The sequence below is a fragment of the Oncorhynchus nerka genome, linkage group LG22 (assembly GCF_034236695.1).
Source record: "Oncorhynchus nerka isolate Pitt River linkage group LG22, Oner_Uvic_2.0, whole genome shotgun sequence".
Classification (NCBI taxonomy): domain Eukaryota; kingdom Metazoa; phylum Chordata; class Actinopteri; order Salmoniformes; family Salmonidae; genus Oncorhynchus; species Oncorhynchus nerka.
In genome coordinates this window covers 97,041,601-97,057,489 of record NC_088417.1, presented here as the reverse complement: position 1 = coordinate 97,057,489, position 15,889 = coordinate 97,041,601, and the positions used below count along the sequence as shown (strand labels likewise).

Genomic DNA, 15,889 nt, shown 5'->3' with positions numbered 1-15,889 from the left:
GTACAGAAGGTTAGATGTACCTGTGACAGACAGCTCTAGTCTAGTGGGTACAGAAGGCCAGCATGAGTTCCTATTTTTACCCTCTGCAGGGTGTCAATCATATCACAGAGCTGCTGTTGTGGAGATAACTTAAGAGCCTGGGAGTTTATCCATGATCCCTTCATCCAGCGCACGCACGCACGCACGCACGCACGCACGCACACCAGACCCCAGCAACACCCCCTGGCCTGTTATCGTTAGTGCTGAAGCATGACCACTTTTGACATCAGGGCAATATGAGACTAAGGAGCTGAGGGGGGTGAGGTCATTATAGACATCAGGACAATATGAGATGAAGGAGTACTGTCAAAGGGAACTGTTGTATGGTACTGTTGTATGGTACTGTTATATGGTACTGTTGTATGGTACTGTTATATGGTACTGTCGTATGGTACTGTTGTATGGTACTGTTGTATGGTACTGTTATATGGTACTGTTATATGGTACTGTTATATGGTACTGTTGTATGGTACTGTTATATGGTACTGTTGTATGGTACTGTTATATGGTACTGTTGTATGGTACTGTTATATGGTACTGTTGTATGGTACTGTTATATGGTACTGTTGTATGGTACTGTTATATGGTACTGTTGTATGGTACTGTTGTATGGTACTGTTATATGGTACTGTTGTATGGAACTGTTATATGGTACTGTTGTATGGTACTGTTATATGGTACTGTTGTATGGTACTGTTATATGGTACTGTTGTATGGTACTGTTATATGGTACTGTTGTATGGTACTGTTATATGGTACTGTTGTATGGTACTGTTATATGGTACTGTTGTATGGTACTGTTATATGGTACTGTTGTATGGTACTGTTATGGGTACTGTTGTATGGTACTGTTATATGGTACTGTTGTATGGTACTGTTATATGGTACTGTTGTATGGTACTGTTATATGGTACTGTTGTATGGTACTGTTATATGGTACTGTTATATGGTACTGTTATATGGTACTGTTGTATGGTACTGTTATATGGTACTGTTGTATGGTACTGTTATATGGTACTGTTGTATGGTACTGTTATATGGTACTGTTATATGATACTGTTATATGGTACTGTTATATGGTACTGTTATATGGTACTGTTGTATGGTACTGTTATATGGTACTGTTATATGATACTGTTATATGGTACTGTTATATGGTACTGTTATATGGTACTGTTGTATGGTACTGTTATATGGTACTGTTGTATGGTACTGTTGTATGGTACTGTTATATGGTACTGTTGTATGGTACTGTTATATGGTACTGTTGTATGGTACTGTTATATGGTACTGTTGTATGGTACTGTTGTATGGTACTGTTGTATGGTACTGTTATATGGTACTGTTGTATGGTACTGTTGTATGGTACTGTTATATGGTACTGTTGTATGGTACTGTTGTATGGTACTGTTGTATGGGGACTGTTGTATGATACTGTTATAGAGGGACTGTTATATGGTACTGTTGGATGAGGGACAGACGTTGTATGGTACTGTTGTATGGTACTGTTGTATGGTACTGTTGCATGGTACTGTTGTATGGTACTGTTGTATGGTACTGTTATATGGTACTGTTGTATGGTACTGTTGTATGGTACTGTCGTATGGTACTGTTGTATGGTACTGTTGTATGGTACTGTTATATGGTACTGTTGTATGGTACTGTTATATGGTACTGTTGTATGGTACTGTTGTATGGTACTGTTGTATGGTACTGTTATATGGTACTGTTGTATGGTACTGTTATATGGTACTGTCGTATGGTACTGTTGTATAGTACTGTTGTATGGTACTGTTATATGGTACTGTTGTATGGTACTGTTATATGGTACTGTTGTATGGTACTGTTGTATGGTACTGTTGTATGGTACTGTACAGACAGAGAGGGACAGATGGAGAGGGACAGAAGGAGAGGGACAGATGGAGAGGGACAGACAGAGAGGGACAGGCGGAGAGGGACAGACGGAGAGAGACAGGCGGAGAGGGACAGACAGAGAGGGACAGATGGAGAGGGACAGACAGAGAGGGACAGATGGAGAGGGACAGACAGAGAGGGGCAGAAGGAGAGGGACAGATGGAGAGAGACAGGCGGAGAGGGACAGACAGAGAGGGACAGATGGAGAGGGACAGACGGAGAGGGACAGACGGAGAAGGACAGATGGAGAGGGACAGACGGAGAGGGACAGATGGAGAGGGACAGACGGAGAGGGACAGATGGAGAGGGACAGATGGAGAGGGGCAGAAGGAGAGGGACAGATGGAGAGAGACAGGCGGAGAGGGACAGACGGAGAGGGACTGAAGGAGAGGGACAGACGGAGAGGGACTTGATGGAGAGGGACAGACAGAGAGGGACAGACAGAGAGGGACAGACAGAGAGGGACAGACGGAGAGGGACAGATGGAGAGGGACAGACAGAGAGGGACAGACGGAGAGGGACAGACGGAGAGGGACAGACAAAGAGGGACTGATGGAGAGGGACAGACAGAGAGGGACAGACGGAGAGGGACAGACGGAGAGGGACAGACAGAGAGGGACTGATGGAGAGGGACAGACGGAGAGGGACAGACAGAGAGGGACTGATGGAGAGGGACAGACGGAGAGGGACAGACAGAGAGGGACTGATGGAGAGGGACAGACAGAGAGGGACTGATGGAGAGGGAGGAGAGGGACAGAGAGAGGGACAGACAGAGAGGGACTGATGGAGAGGGACAGACGGAGAGGGACAGACGGAGAGGGACAGACGGAGAGGGACTGATGGAGAGGGACAGACGGAGAGGGACAGACAGAGAGGGACTGATGGAGAGGGACAGACGGAGAGGGACTGATGGAGAGGGACAGACAGAGAGGGACAGACAGAGAGGGACTGATGGAGAGGGACAGACAGAGAGGGACTGATGGAGAGGGACAGACAGAGAGGGACTGATGGAGAGGGACAGACAGAGAGGGACTGATGGAGAGGGACAGACAGAGAGGGACTGATGGAGAGGGACAGACAGAGAGGGACTGATGGAGAGGGACAGACAGAGAGGGACTGATGGAGAGGGACAGACAGAGAGGGACTGATGGAGAGGGACAGACAGAGAGGGACTGATGGAGAGGGACAGACAGAGATGGACTGAAGGAGAGGGACAGACAGAGAGGGACAGAAGGAGAAGGACAGACGGAGAGGGACAGAAGGAGAAGGACAGACGGAGAGGGACAGATGACCCCGGCATGAAAGAGGTATGGTGGTTTGTGTTATTTACCTGCGGACAGTGAGTCGGAGAGTCTTGTAGGATCCTTTGACCAATGAGACGGCTTCCTGCCTGAATCCACTGAGTTCCACGTCGTTAATGACAACCACCTGGTCCCCTGGCAACAGGGGGTGTTCCAACAGATCTGCCTTCCCACCTCCCTCAACCTGGAGAAGAAAGAAGAATACATTTTCACTATACACATCTAGTCATCTCCATGAAGCTGTCACTCATAAAGCTGTTTACACTGTATAAATTAGTCATCACTATAATACACACCATCCATACAGCCATCCATACAGCCATCCATACAGCCATCCATACAGCCATCCATACAGTATGGTATTTACATGGTTTTGGTGAAACTGAACTAACAGACGCTCAGTTGGTGGACATGTTTTCATTCTCCAGTCATTTCAGATAGTTTACATAGTGTACATGCTCCAGTCATTTCAGATAGTTTACATAGTTTATATGCTCCAGTCATTTCAGATATTTTACATAGCTTACATGCTCCAGTCATTTCAGATAGCTTACATGCACCAGTCATTTCAGATAGTTTACATGCTCCAGTCATTTCAGATAGTTTACATGCTCCAGTCATTTCAGATAGTTTACATAGTTTATATGCTCCAGTCATTTCAGATAGTTTACATGCTCCAGTCATTTCAGAGAGTTTACATAGTTTACATGCTCCAGTCATTTCAGATAGTTTACATGCTCCAGTCATTTCAGAGAGTTTACATAGTTTACATGCTCCAGTCATTTCAGATAGTTTACATAGTTTATATGCTCCAGTCATTTCAGATAGTTTACATGCTCCAGTCATTTCAGATAGTTTACATAGTGTACATGCTCCAGTCATTTCAGATAGTTTACATAGTTTATATGCTCCAGTCATTTCAGATATTTTACATAGCTTACATGCTCCAGTCATTTCAGATAGCTTATGCTCCAGATAGTTTACATGCTCCAGTCATTTCAGATAGTTTACATGCTCCAGTCATTTCAGATAGTTTACATAGTTTATATGCTCCAGTCATTTCAGATAGTTTACATGCTCCAGTCATTTCAGAGAGTTTACATAGTTTACATGCTCCAGTCATTTCAGATAGTTTACATGCTCCAGTCATTTCAGAGAGTTTACATAGTTTACATGCTCCAGTCATTTCAGATAGTTTACATAGTTTATATGCTCCAGTCATTTCAGATAGTTTACATAGTTTATATGCTCCAGTCATTTCAGATAGTTTACATGCTCCAGTCATTTCAGATAGTTTACATAGTTTACATGCTCCAGTCATTTCAGAGAGTTTACATGCTCCAGTCATTTCAGAGAGTTTACATGCTCCAGTCATTTCAGATAGTTTACATGCTCCAGTCATTTCAGATAGTTTACATAGTTTACATGCTCCAGTCATTTCAGAGAGTTTACATGCTCCAGTCATTTCAGAGAGTTTACATGCTCCAGTCATTTCAGATAGTTTACATGCTCCAGTCATTTCAGAGAGTTTACATAGTTTACATGCTCCAGTCATTTCAGATAGTTTACATGCTCCAGTCATTTCAGATAGTTTACATGCTCCAGTCATTTCAGATAGTTTATATGCTCCAGTCATTTCAGAGAGTTTACATGCTCCAGTCATTTCAGATAGTTTATATGCTCCAGTCATTTGTAAACTGTCATCTAACACCCAAGCTGAATTGACCTTCAGACAGAATATAACTGGAGCATGCATTATAGCTATTTCGAAGTTACAGTTCATATCAGGAAATCAGTCAATTGAAATAAATTCATTAGGCCCTAATCTACGGATTTCACATCAGTGGGAATACAGAGAAGCATCACAGATGCATTAAAAAAATGTTTGGGTGTGGATCAGAAAACCAGTCCGTATCTAGTGTGACCACCATTTGCCCAACACTCCTTCACATAGAGTTGATCAGGGAGGTTTTTTTTAACCTTTATTTAACTAGTAAAGAACAAATTCTTATTTTCAATGACGGCCTAGAAACAGTGGGTTAACTGCCTTGTTCAGGGGTAGAACGACATATTTTTTCCTTGTCAGCTCAGGGATTTGATCTTGCAACCTTTCGGTTACTAGTCCAACGCTCTAACCACTAGACTACCTGCCGCCCTTCATTTTTGTGTGTGGAATGTTGTCCCACTCCTCTTCAATGGCTGTGCAAAGTTGCTGGACATGGGCTGGAACTGGAACACGCTGTCGTACACGTCGATCCAGAGCATCCCAAACATGCTCAATGGGTGACATGTCTGGTGTGTATGCAGGCCATGGAAGAACTGGGACATTTTCAGCTTCCAGGAATTGTGTACAGATCCTTGCGACATGGGGCTGTGCATTATCATGCTGAAACATGAGATGATGGCAGCAAATGAGTGACAAGACAATGGGCCTCAGGATCTTGTCATGGTATCTTTGTGCATTTAAACCGCCATCAATAAAATGCAATTGTGTGGTTGTCCGTAGCGTATGCCTGCCCATACCATAACCCCACCGCCACCATGGGGCACTCTGTTCACAACGTTGACATCAGCAAGCCACTCGCCCACACGACACCATACACACTGTCTGCCATCTGCCCGGTACAGTTGAAACCAGGATTCATCCACGAAGAGCCCACGATTACGACGGCGAATTCAGGTCAAGGCCCGGTGAGGACGATGAGCACTTTGAGGTTGACGAGCACTGTGAGGATGATGAGCACTGTGAGGATGATGAGCACGCAGATGAGCTTCCCTGAGACGGTTTCTGACAGTTTGTGCAGAAATTCTTCAGTTGTGCAAACCTAGTTTCATCAGCTGTCCGGGTGGCTGGTCTCAGACGATCCCGGAGGTGAAGAAGTCGGATGTGGAGGTCCTGGGCTGGCGTGGTTACACTTGGTCTGCGGTTGTGAGGCCGGTTGGACGTACTGCCAAATTCTCTAAAACGACGTTGGTGGTGGCTTATGGTAGAGAAATTAACATGTAATTATCTGACAAGAGCTCTGGTGGACATTCCTGCAGTCAGCATGCTCCCTCAACACTTGAGACATCTGTGACATTGTGTTGTGTGACAAAACTGCACATTTTAGAGTGGCCTTATACTGTCCCCAGCACAAGTTGCACCTGTGTAATGATCATGCTGTTTAATCAGCTTCTTGATATGCCACACCTGTCAGGTGGATGGATTATTTTGGCAAAGGAGAAAAGTTCACTAACAGGGATGTAAACAAATTTGTGCACAACATTTTAGACAAATAAGCTTTTTGTGCCTATGGAACATTTCTGGGATCTTTTATTTCAGCTCATGAAACATGGGGCCAACACTTTACATGTTGTGTTTATATTTTTGTTCAGTGTACATAATTGGCGTTTTGACAGAATATTGCAATTGAAAACATGGAATATTTTGAATAATCAGAGAAGCAGGCATATTTTATTTATTTAACTAGACAAGTCAGTTAAGAATAACTTCTTATTTTTAATGTCGGCCGAGGAACAACACTTCCTTCGTGGTAAATAGAGAAAAGGCCAGGGGGGATTTTCTGAACTTAAAAGTGTCTTAAAAGACTACAGATGCTGCCAAGGTTCTGACAATGAACCTATCAATATGGTCTTCCTCCCAAAGGGCACCCTATTCCCTATATAGTGCACTACTTTTCACCAGGGCCCATAAGGCTTTGGTCAAAAGTAGTGCTCTATATAGGAAAGAGGGGTGCCCTTTGGGAGGCTACCATGGACATGAACAAAAATACTCATTCTCTTAACCTTTCCTGAGCCCTCTTCTTCTATCAGTCCCAGGTTAGGCGAGACAGCATGTCTGAGTGCCAATACACTGTCCACAGTACACTGTCCACAGTACACTGTCCACAGTACACTGTCAACAGTAATGGCCTTCAGTAACAACCACATAAAATATAAACTTGCTGTATTGGGTATCTATTATCTTTAAGTCTGTATTGGGTATATTTTCTCCTTCAGTCTGGATTGGGTATCTATTCTCATTCAGTCTAGATTGGGTATCTATTCTCCTTCAGTCTGGATTGGGTATCTATTCTCCTTCAGTCTGGATTGGGTATCTATTCTCCTTCAGTCTGTATTGGGTATCTATTCTCCTTCAGTCTGGATTAGGTATCTATTCTCCTTCAGTCTGTATTGGGTATCTATTCTCCTTCAGTCTAGATTGGGTATCTATTCTCCTTCAGTCTGGATTAGGTATCTATTCTCCTTCAGTCTGGATTGGGTATCTATTCTCCTTCAGTCTGGATTGGGTATCTATTCTCCTTCAGTCTGGATTGGGTATCTATTCTCCTTCAGTCTGGATTAGGTATCTATTCTCCTTCAGTCTGGATTGGGTATCTATTCTCCTTCAGTCTGGATTGGGTATCTATTCTCCTTCAGTCTGGATTGGGTATCTATTCTCCTTCAGTCTGGATTAGGTATCTATTCTCCTTCAGTCTGGATTGGGTATCTATTCTCCTTCAGTCTGGATTGGGTATCTATTCTCCTTCAGTCTAGATTGGGTATCTATTCTCCTTCAGTCTGATTGGTATCTATTCTCCTTCAGTCTGGATTGGGTATCTATTCTCCTTCAGTCTAGATTGGGTATCTATTCTCCTTCAGTCTGGATTGGGTATCTATTCTCCTTCAGTCTGGATTGGGTATCTATTCTCCTTCAGTCTGGATTGGGTATCTATTCTCCTTCAGTCTGGATTGGGTATCTATTCTCCTTCAGTCTGGATTAGGTATCTATTCTCCTTCAGTCTGGATTGGGTATCTATTCTCATTCAGTCTGGATTGGGTATCTATTCTCCTTCAGGCTGGATTGGGTAAGTCTGTCTGGATTGGGTATCTATTCTCCTTCAGTCTGGATTGGGTATCTATTCTCCTTCAGTCTGGATTGGGTATCTATTCTCTTTAGTCTGGATTGGGTATCTATTCTCCTTCAGTCTGGATTGGGTATCTATTCTCCTTTAGTCTGGATTGGGTATCTATTTCTTTTAGTCTGATTGGGTATCTATTCTCCTTCAGTCTGGATTGGGTATCTATTCTCCTTCAGTCTGGATTGGGTATCTATTCTCTTTTAGTCTGGATTGGGTATCTATTCTCCTTCAATCTGGATTAGGTATCTATTCTCCTTCAGTCTGGATTGGGTATCTATTCTCCTTCAGTCTGGATTGGGTATCTATTCTCTTTAAGTCTGGATTGGGTATCTATTCTCCTTCAGTCTGGATTGGGTATCTATTCTCCTTTAGTCTGGATTGGGTATCTATTCTCCTTCAGTCTGGATTGGGTATCTATTCTCCTTCAGTCTGGATTGGGTATCTATTCTCTTTTAGTCTGGATTGGGTATCTATTCTCCTTCAGTCTGGATTGGGTATCTATTCTCCTTCAGTCTGGATTGGGTATCTATTCTCTTTTAGTCTGGATTGGGTATCTATTCTCCTTCAGTCTGGATTGGGTATCTATTCTCTTTTAGTCTGGATTGGGTATCTATTCTCCTTCAGTCTGGATTGGGTATCTATTCTATTTTAGTCTGGATTGGGTATCTATTCTCCTTCAGTCTGGATTGGGTATCTATTCTCCTTCAGTCTGGATTGGGTATCTATTCTCCTTCAGTCTGGATTGGGTATCTATTCTCCTTCAGTCTGGATTGGGTATCTATTCTATTTTAGTCTGGATTGGGTATCTATTCTCCTTCAGTCTGGATTGGGTATCTATTCTCTTTTAGTGTGGATTGGGTATCTATTCTCCTTCAGTCTGGATTGGGTATCTATTCTCCTTCAGTCTGGATTGGGTATCTATTCTCTTTTAGTGTGGATTGGGTATCTATTCTCCTTCAGTCTGGATTGGGTATCTATTCTCCTTCAGTCTGGATTGGGTATCTATTCTCCTTTAGTCTGGATTGGGTATCTATTCTCCTTCAGTCTGGATTGGGTATCTATTCACTTTCTTCCCTCTCTCCATTTGTTGCTTTTCAGACTAGCCGAGCTTTTGGTGCTGACATTCCTCTCTTTCTCACTCTTATTCTCTCTCTCTCTCAGTCTGCTTCTCTCTCTCTCTCTGGATTGGGTATCTCTTCTCCTTCAGTCTGGATCTCTCCCTCTCTCTCTCTTCCCTCTCTCCATTTCTTTTCAGACTCTCAGTCTTTTTCTCTTCTCTCTCTTTCTCTCTCTCTCTTCTCTCTCTCTCTCTTTCTCTCTCTCTCTCGGTCTCTCTCTCTCAGTCTCTCTCTCTCCCTCTCTCTCTCTCTCTCTCTCTCTCTCTCTCTCTCTCCCTCTCTCTCCCTCTCTCTTTCAGTCTCTCTCTCTCTCTCTCGGTCTCTCTCTCTCTCTCTCTCAGTTGCTCTCTCCCTCTCTCTCTCCCTCTCTCTCTCTCTCTCTGTCTCTCACCCTGCCTCTCACTTTCTCCCTCTCTCTCTTGTACTCTAGCCAGAAACCTGGGCTACATTCTAGATTGCACTCTTGCCCGGCTTTATAAGAGGTTGTGTGGGGGCTGTGGGCACAGAACAGCAAGGGGCCTGGATAGAGAGGCTTGATGTCTTGGCACATTCAAATCTGATGAACAAAGCCTACCAAGAAGGGGCATCACAATAGCTGGACACACAGTACAGCACCAGCAGGCAGCTAGCCATTTCTGACCTATACCACACAAGACTAGTATGCCTAGCTCTCTGACCTATACCACACAAGACTAGCATGCCTAGCTCTCTGATCTATACCACACAAGACTAGTATGCCTAGCTCTCTGACCTATACCACACAAGACTAGCATGCCTAGCTCTCTGATCTATACCACACAAGACTAGCATGCCTAGCTCTCTGATCTATACCACACAAGACTAGCATGCCTAGCTCTCTGATCTATACCACACAAGACTAGCATGCCTAGCTCTCTGATCTATACCACACAAGACTAGCATGCCTAGCTCTCTGATCTATACCACACAAGACTAGCATGCCTAGCTCTCTGATCTATACCACACAAGACTAGCATGCCTAGCTCTCTGATCTATACCACACAAGACTAGTATGCCTAGCTGTCTGATCTATACCACACAAGACTAGCATGCCTAGCTCTCTGATCAATACCACACAAGACTAGCATGCCTAGCTCTCTGTTCTATACCACACAAGACTAGCATGCCTAGCTCTCTGATCAATACCACACAAGACTAGCATGCCTAGCTCTCTGATCAATACCACACAAGACTAGCATGCCTAGCTCTCTGATCTATACCACACAAGACTAGCATGCCTAGCTCTCTGATCTATACCACACAAGACTAGCATGCCTAGCTCTCTGATCTATACCACACAAGACTAGCATGCCTAGCTCTCTGATCTATACCACACAAGACTAGCATGCCTATCTATACCACACAAGACTAGCATGCCTCTGATCTATACCACACAAGACTAGCATGCCTAGCTCTCGGATCTATACCACACAAGACTAGCATGCCTAGCTCTCTGATCTATACCACACAAGACTAGCATGCCTAGCTGTCGGATCTATACCACACAAGACTAGCATGCCTAGCTGTCGGATCTATACCACACAAGACTAGCATGCCTAGCTCTCTGATCTATACCACACAAGACTAGCATGCCTAGCTGTCGGATCTATACCACACAAGACTAGCTCTCTGATCTATACCACACAAGACTAGCATGCCTAGCTCTCTGATCTATACCACACAAGACTAGCATGCCTAGCTGTCGGATCTATACCACACAAGACTAGCATGCCTAGCTCTCTGATCTATACCACACAAGACTAGCATGCCTAGCTGTCGGATCTATACCACACAAGACTAGCATGCCTAGCTGTCGGATCTATACCACACAAGACTAGCATGCCTAGCTCTCTGATCTATACCACACAAGACTAGCATGCCTAGCTCTCTGATCTATACCACACAAGACTAGCATGCCTAGCTGTCGGATCTATACCACACAAGACTAGCATGCCTAGCTCTCTGATCTATACCACACAAGACTAGCATGCCTAGCTGTCGGATCTATACCACACAAGACTAGCATGCCTAGCTGTCGGATCTATACCACACAAGACTAGCATGCCTAGCTCTCTGATCTATACCACACAAGACTAGCATGCCTAGCTGTCGGATCTATACCACACAAGACTAGCTCTCTGATCTATACCACACAAGACTAGCATGCCTAGCTCTCTGATCTATACCACACAAGACTAGCATGCCTAGCTCTCTGATCTATACCACACAAGACTAGCATGCCTAGCTCTCTGATCTATACCACACAAGACTAGCCTAGCTCTGATCTATACCACACAAGACTAGCATGCCTAGCTCTCTGATCTATACCACACAAGACTAGTATGCCTAGCTCTCTGATCTATACCACACAAGACTAGCATGCCTAGCTGTCGGATCTATACCACACAAGACTAGCATGCCTAGCTCTCTGATCTATACCACACAAGACTAGCATGCCTAGCTGTCGGATCTATACCACACAAGACTAGCATGCCTAGCTGTCGGATCTATACCACACAAGACTAGCATGCCTAGCTCTCTGATCTATACCACACAAGACTAGCATGCCTAGCTGTCGGATCTATACCACACAAGACTAGCTCTCTGATCTATACCACACAAGACTAGCATGCCTAGCTCTCTGATCTATACCACACAAGACTAGCATGCCTAGCTGTCGGATCTATACCACACAAGACTAGCATGCCTAGCTCTCTGATCTATACCACACAAGACTAGCATGCCTAGCTGTCGGATCTATACCACACAAGACTAGCATGCCTAGCTGTCGGATCTATACCACACAAGACTAGCATGCCTAGCTCTCTGATCTATACCACACAAGACTAGCATGCCTAGCTCTCTGATCTATACCACACAAGACTAGCATGCCTAGCTGTCGGATCTATACCACACAAGACTAGCATGCCTAGCTCTCTGATCTATACCACACAAGACTAGCATGCCTAGCTGTCGGATCTATACCACACAAGACTAGCATGCCTAGCTGTCGGATCTATACCACACAAGACTAGCATGCCTAGCTCTCTGATCTATACCACACAAGACTAGCATGCCTAGCTGTCGGATCTATACCACACAAGACTAGCTCTCTGATCTATACCACACAAGACTAGCATGCCTAGCTCTCTGATCTATACCACACAAGACTAGCATGCCTAGCTCTCTGATCTATACCACACAAGACTAGCATGCCTAGCTCTCTGATCTATACCACACAAGACTAGTATGCCTAGCTCTCTGATCTATACCACACAAGACTAGCATGCCTAGCTCTCTGATCTATACCACACAAGACTAGTATGCCTAGCTCTCTGATCTATACCACACAAGACTAGCATGCCTAGCTCTCTGATCTATACCACACAAGACTAGCTCTCTGATCTATACCACACAAGACTAGCTCTCTGATCTATACCACACAAGACTAGCATGCCTAGCTCTCTGATCTATACCACACAAGACTAGCATGCCTAGCTGTCGGATCTATACCACACAAGACTAGCATGCCTAGCTCTCTGATCTATACCACACAAGACTAGCATGCCTAGCTGTCGGATCTATACCACACAAGACTAGCATGCCTAGCTGTCGGATCTATACCACACAAGACTAGCATGCCTAGCTCTCTGATCTATACCACACAAGACTAGCATGCCTAGCTGTCGGATCTATACCACACAAGACTAGCTCTCTGATCTATACCACACAAGACAGCATGCCTAGCTCTCTGATCTATACCACACAAGACTAGCATGCCTAGCTGTCGGATCTATACCACACAAGACTAGCATGCCTAGCTCTGATCTATACCACACAAGACTAGCATGCCTAGCTGTCGGATCTATACCACACAAGACTAGCATGCCTAGCTGTCGGATCTATACCACACAAGACTAGCATGCCTAGCTCTCTGATCTATACCACACAAGACTAGCATGCCTAGCTCTCTGATCTATACCACACAAGACTAGCATGCCTAGCTGTCGGATCTATACCACACAAGACTAGCATGCCTAGCTCTCTGATCTATACCACACAAGACTAGCATGCCTAGCTGTCGGATCTATACCACACAAGACTAGCATGCCTAGCTGTCGGATCTATACCACACAAGACTAGCATGCCTAGCTCTCTGATCTATACCACACAAGACTAGCATGCCTAGCTGTCGGATCTATACCACACAAGACTAGCTCTCTGATCTATACCACACAAGACTAGCATGCCTAGCTCTCTGATCTATACCACACAAGACTAGCATGCCTAGCTCTCTGATCTATACCACACAAGACTAGCATGCCTAGCTCTCTGATCTATACCACACAAGACTAGTATGCCTAGCTCTCTGATCTATACCACACAAGACTAGCATGCCTAGCTCTCTGATCTATACCACACAAGACTAGTATGCCTAGCTCTCTGATCTATACCACACAAGACTAGCATGCCTAGCTCTCTGATCTATACCACACAAGACTAGTATGCCTAGCTCTCTGATCTATACCACACAAGACTAGCATGCCTAGCTCTCTGATCTATACCACACAAGACTAGCATGCCTAGCTCTCTGATCTATACCACACAAGACTAGCATGCCTAGCTCTCTGATCTATACCACACAAGACTAGCATGCCTAGCTCTCTGATCTATACCACACAAGACTAGCATGCCTAGCTCTCTGATCTATACCACACAAGACTAGCATGCCTAGCTGTCTGACCTATACCACACAAGACTAGCATGCCTAGCTCTCTGATCTATACCAAATCAAATCAAATCCAATTGTATTTGTCACATACACATGGTTAGCAGATGTTAATGTGAGTGTAGCGAAATGCTTGTGCTTCTAGTTCCGACAATGCAGTAATAACCAACAAGTAATCTAACTAACAATTCCAAAACTACTGTCTTATACACAGTGTAAGGGGATAAAGAATATGTACATAAGGATATATGAATGAGTGATGGTACAGAGCAGCATAGGCAAGATACAGTAGATGGTATCGAGTACAGTATATACATATGAGATGAGTATGTAAACAAAGTGGCATAGTTAAAGTGGCTAGTGATACATGTATTACATAAGGATGCAGTCGATGATATAGAGTACAGTATATACGTATGCATATGAGATGAATAATGTAGGGTAAGTAACATTATATAAGGTAGCATTGTTTAAAGTGGCTAGTGATATATTTACATAATTTCCCATCAATTCCCATTATTAAAGTGGCTGGAGTTGAGTCAGTGTCAGTGTCAGTGTGTTGGCAGCAGCCACTCAATGTTAGTGGTGGCTGTTTAACAGTCTGATGGCCTTGAGATAGAAGCTGTTTTTCATTCTCTCTGTCCCAGCTTTGACGCACCTGTACTGACCTCGCCTTCTGGATGATAGCGGGGTGAACAGGCAGTGGCTCGGGTGGTTGATGTCCTTGATGATCTTTATGGCCTTCCTGTAACATCGGGTGGTGTAGGTGTCCTGGAGGGCAGGTAGTTTGCCCCCGGTGATGCGTTGTGCAGACCTCACTACCCTCTGGAGAGCCTTACGGTTGAGGGCGGAGCAGTTGCCGTACCAGGCGGTGATACAGCCCGCCAGGATGCTCTCGATTGTGCATCTGTAGAAGTTTGTGAGTGCTTTTGGTGACAAGCCGAATTTCTTCAGCCTCCTGAGGTTGAAGAGGCGCTGCTGCGCCTTCTTCACGATGCTGTCTGTGTGAGTGGACCAATTCAGTTTGTCTGTGATGTGTATGCCGAGGAACTTAAAACTTGCTACCCTCTCCACTACTGTTCCATCGATGTGGATAGGGGGGTGTTCCCTCTGCTGTTTCCTGAAGTCCACAATAATCTCCTTAGTTTTGTTGACGTTGAGTGTGAGGTTATTTTCCTGACACCACACTCCGAGGGCCCTCACCTCCTCCCTGTAGGCCGCCTCGTCGTTGTTGGTAATCAAGCCTACCACTGTTGTGTCGTCCGCAAACTTGATGATTGAGTTGGAGGCGTGCGTGGCCACGCAGTCGTGGGTGAACAGGGAGTACAGGAGAGGGCTCAGAACGCACCCTGTGGGGCCCCGTGTTGAGGATCAGCGGGGAGGAGATGTTGTTGCCTACCCTCACCACCTGGGGCGGCCCGTCAGGAAGTCCAGTACCCAGTTGCACAGGGCGGGGTCGAGACCCAGGGTCTCGAGCTTGATGACGAGCTTGGAGGGTACTATGGTGTTGAATGCCGAGCTGTAGTCGATGAACAGCATTCTCACATAGGTATTCCTCTTGTCCAGATGGGTTAGGGCAGTGTGCAGTGTGGTTGAGATTGCATCGTCTGTGGACCTATTTGGGCGGTAAGCAAATTGGAGTGGGTCTAGGGTGTCAGGTAGGGTGGAGGTGATATGGTCCTTGACTAGTCTCTCAAAGCACTTCATGATGACGGAAGTGAGTGCTACGGGGTGGTAGTCGTTTATCTCAGTTACCTTAGCTTTCTTGGGAACAGGAACAATGGTGGCCCTCTTGAAGCATGTGGGAACAGCAGACTGGTATAGGGATTGATTGAATATGTCCGTAAACACACCGGCCAGCTGGTCTGC

The 15,889-nt window shown here is 44.9% G+C and overlaps 1 protein-coding gene across 1 annotated transcript in view; it reads right to left on the bottom strand.

The window, feature by feature from the left end:
• The window catches only part of LOC115122490 (protein Shroom3-like), a 166,312-nt gene that overhangs the window by 124,053 nt on the left and 26,370 nt on the right, over window positions 1-15,889 (bottom strand). The window contains exon 3 of the mRNA XM_065007629.1: window positions 3,284-3,438. Within this exon, the coding sequence (XP_064863701.1) occupies window positions 3,284-3,438 (155 nt within the window). The remainder of the gene's footprint in view (window positions 1-3,283; window positions 3,439-15,889) is intronic.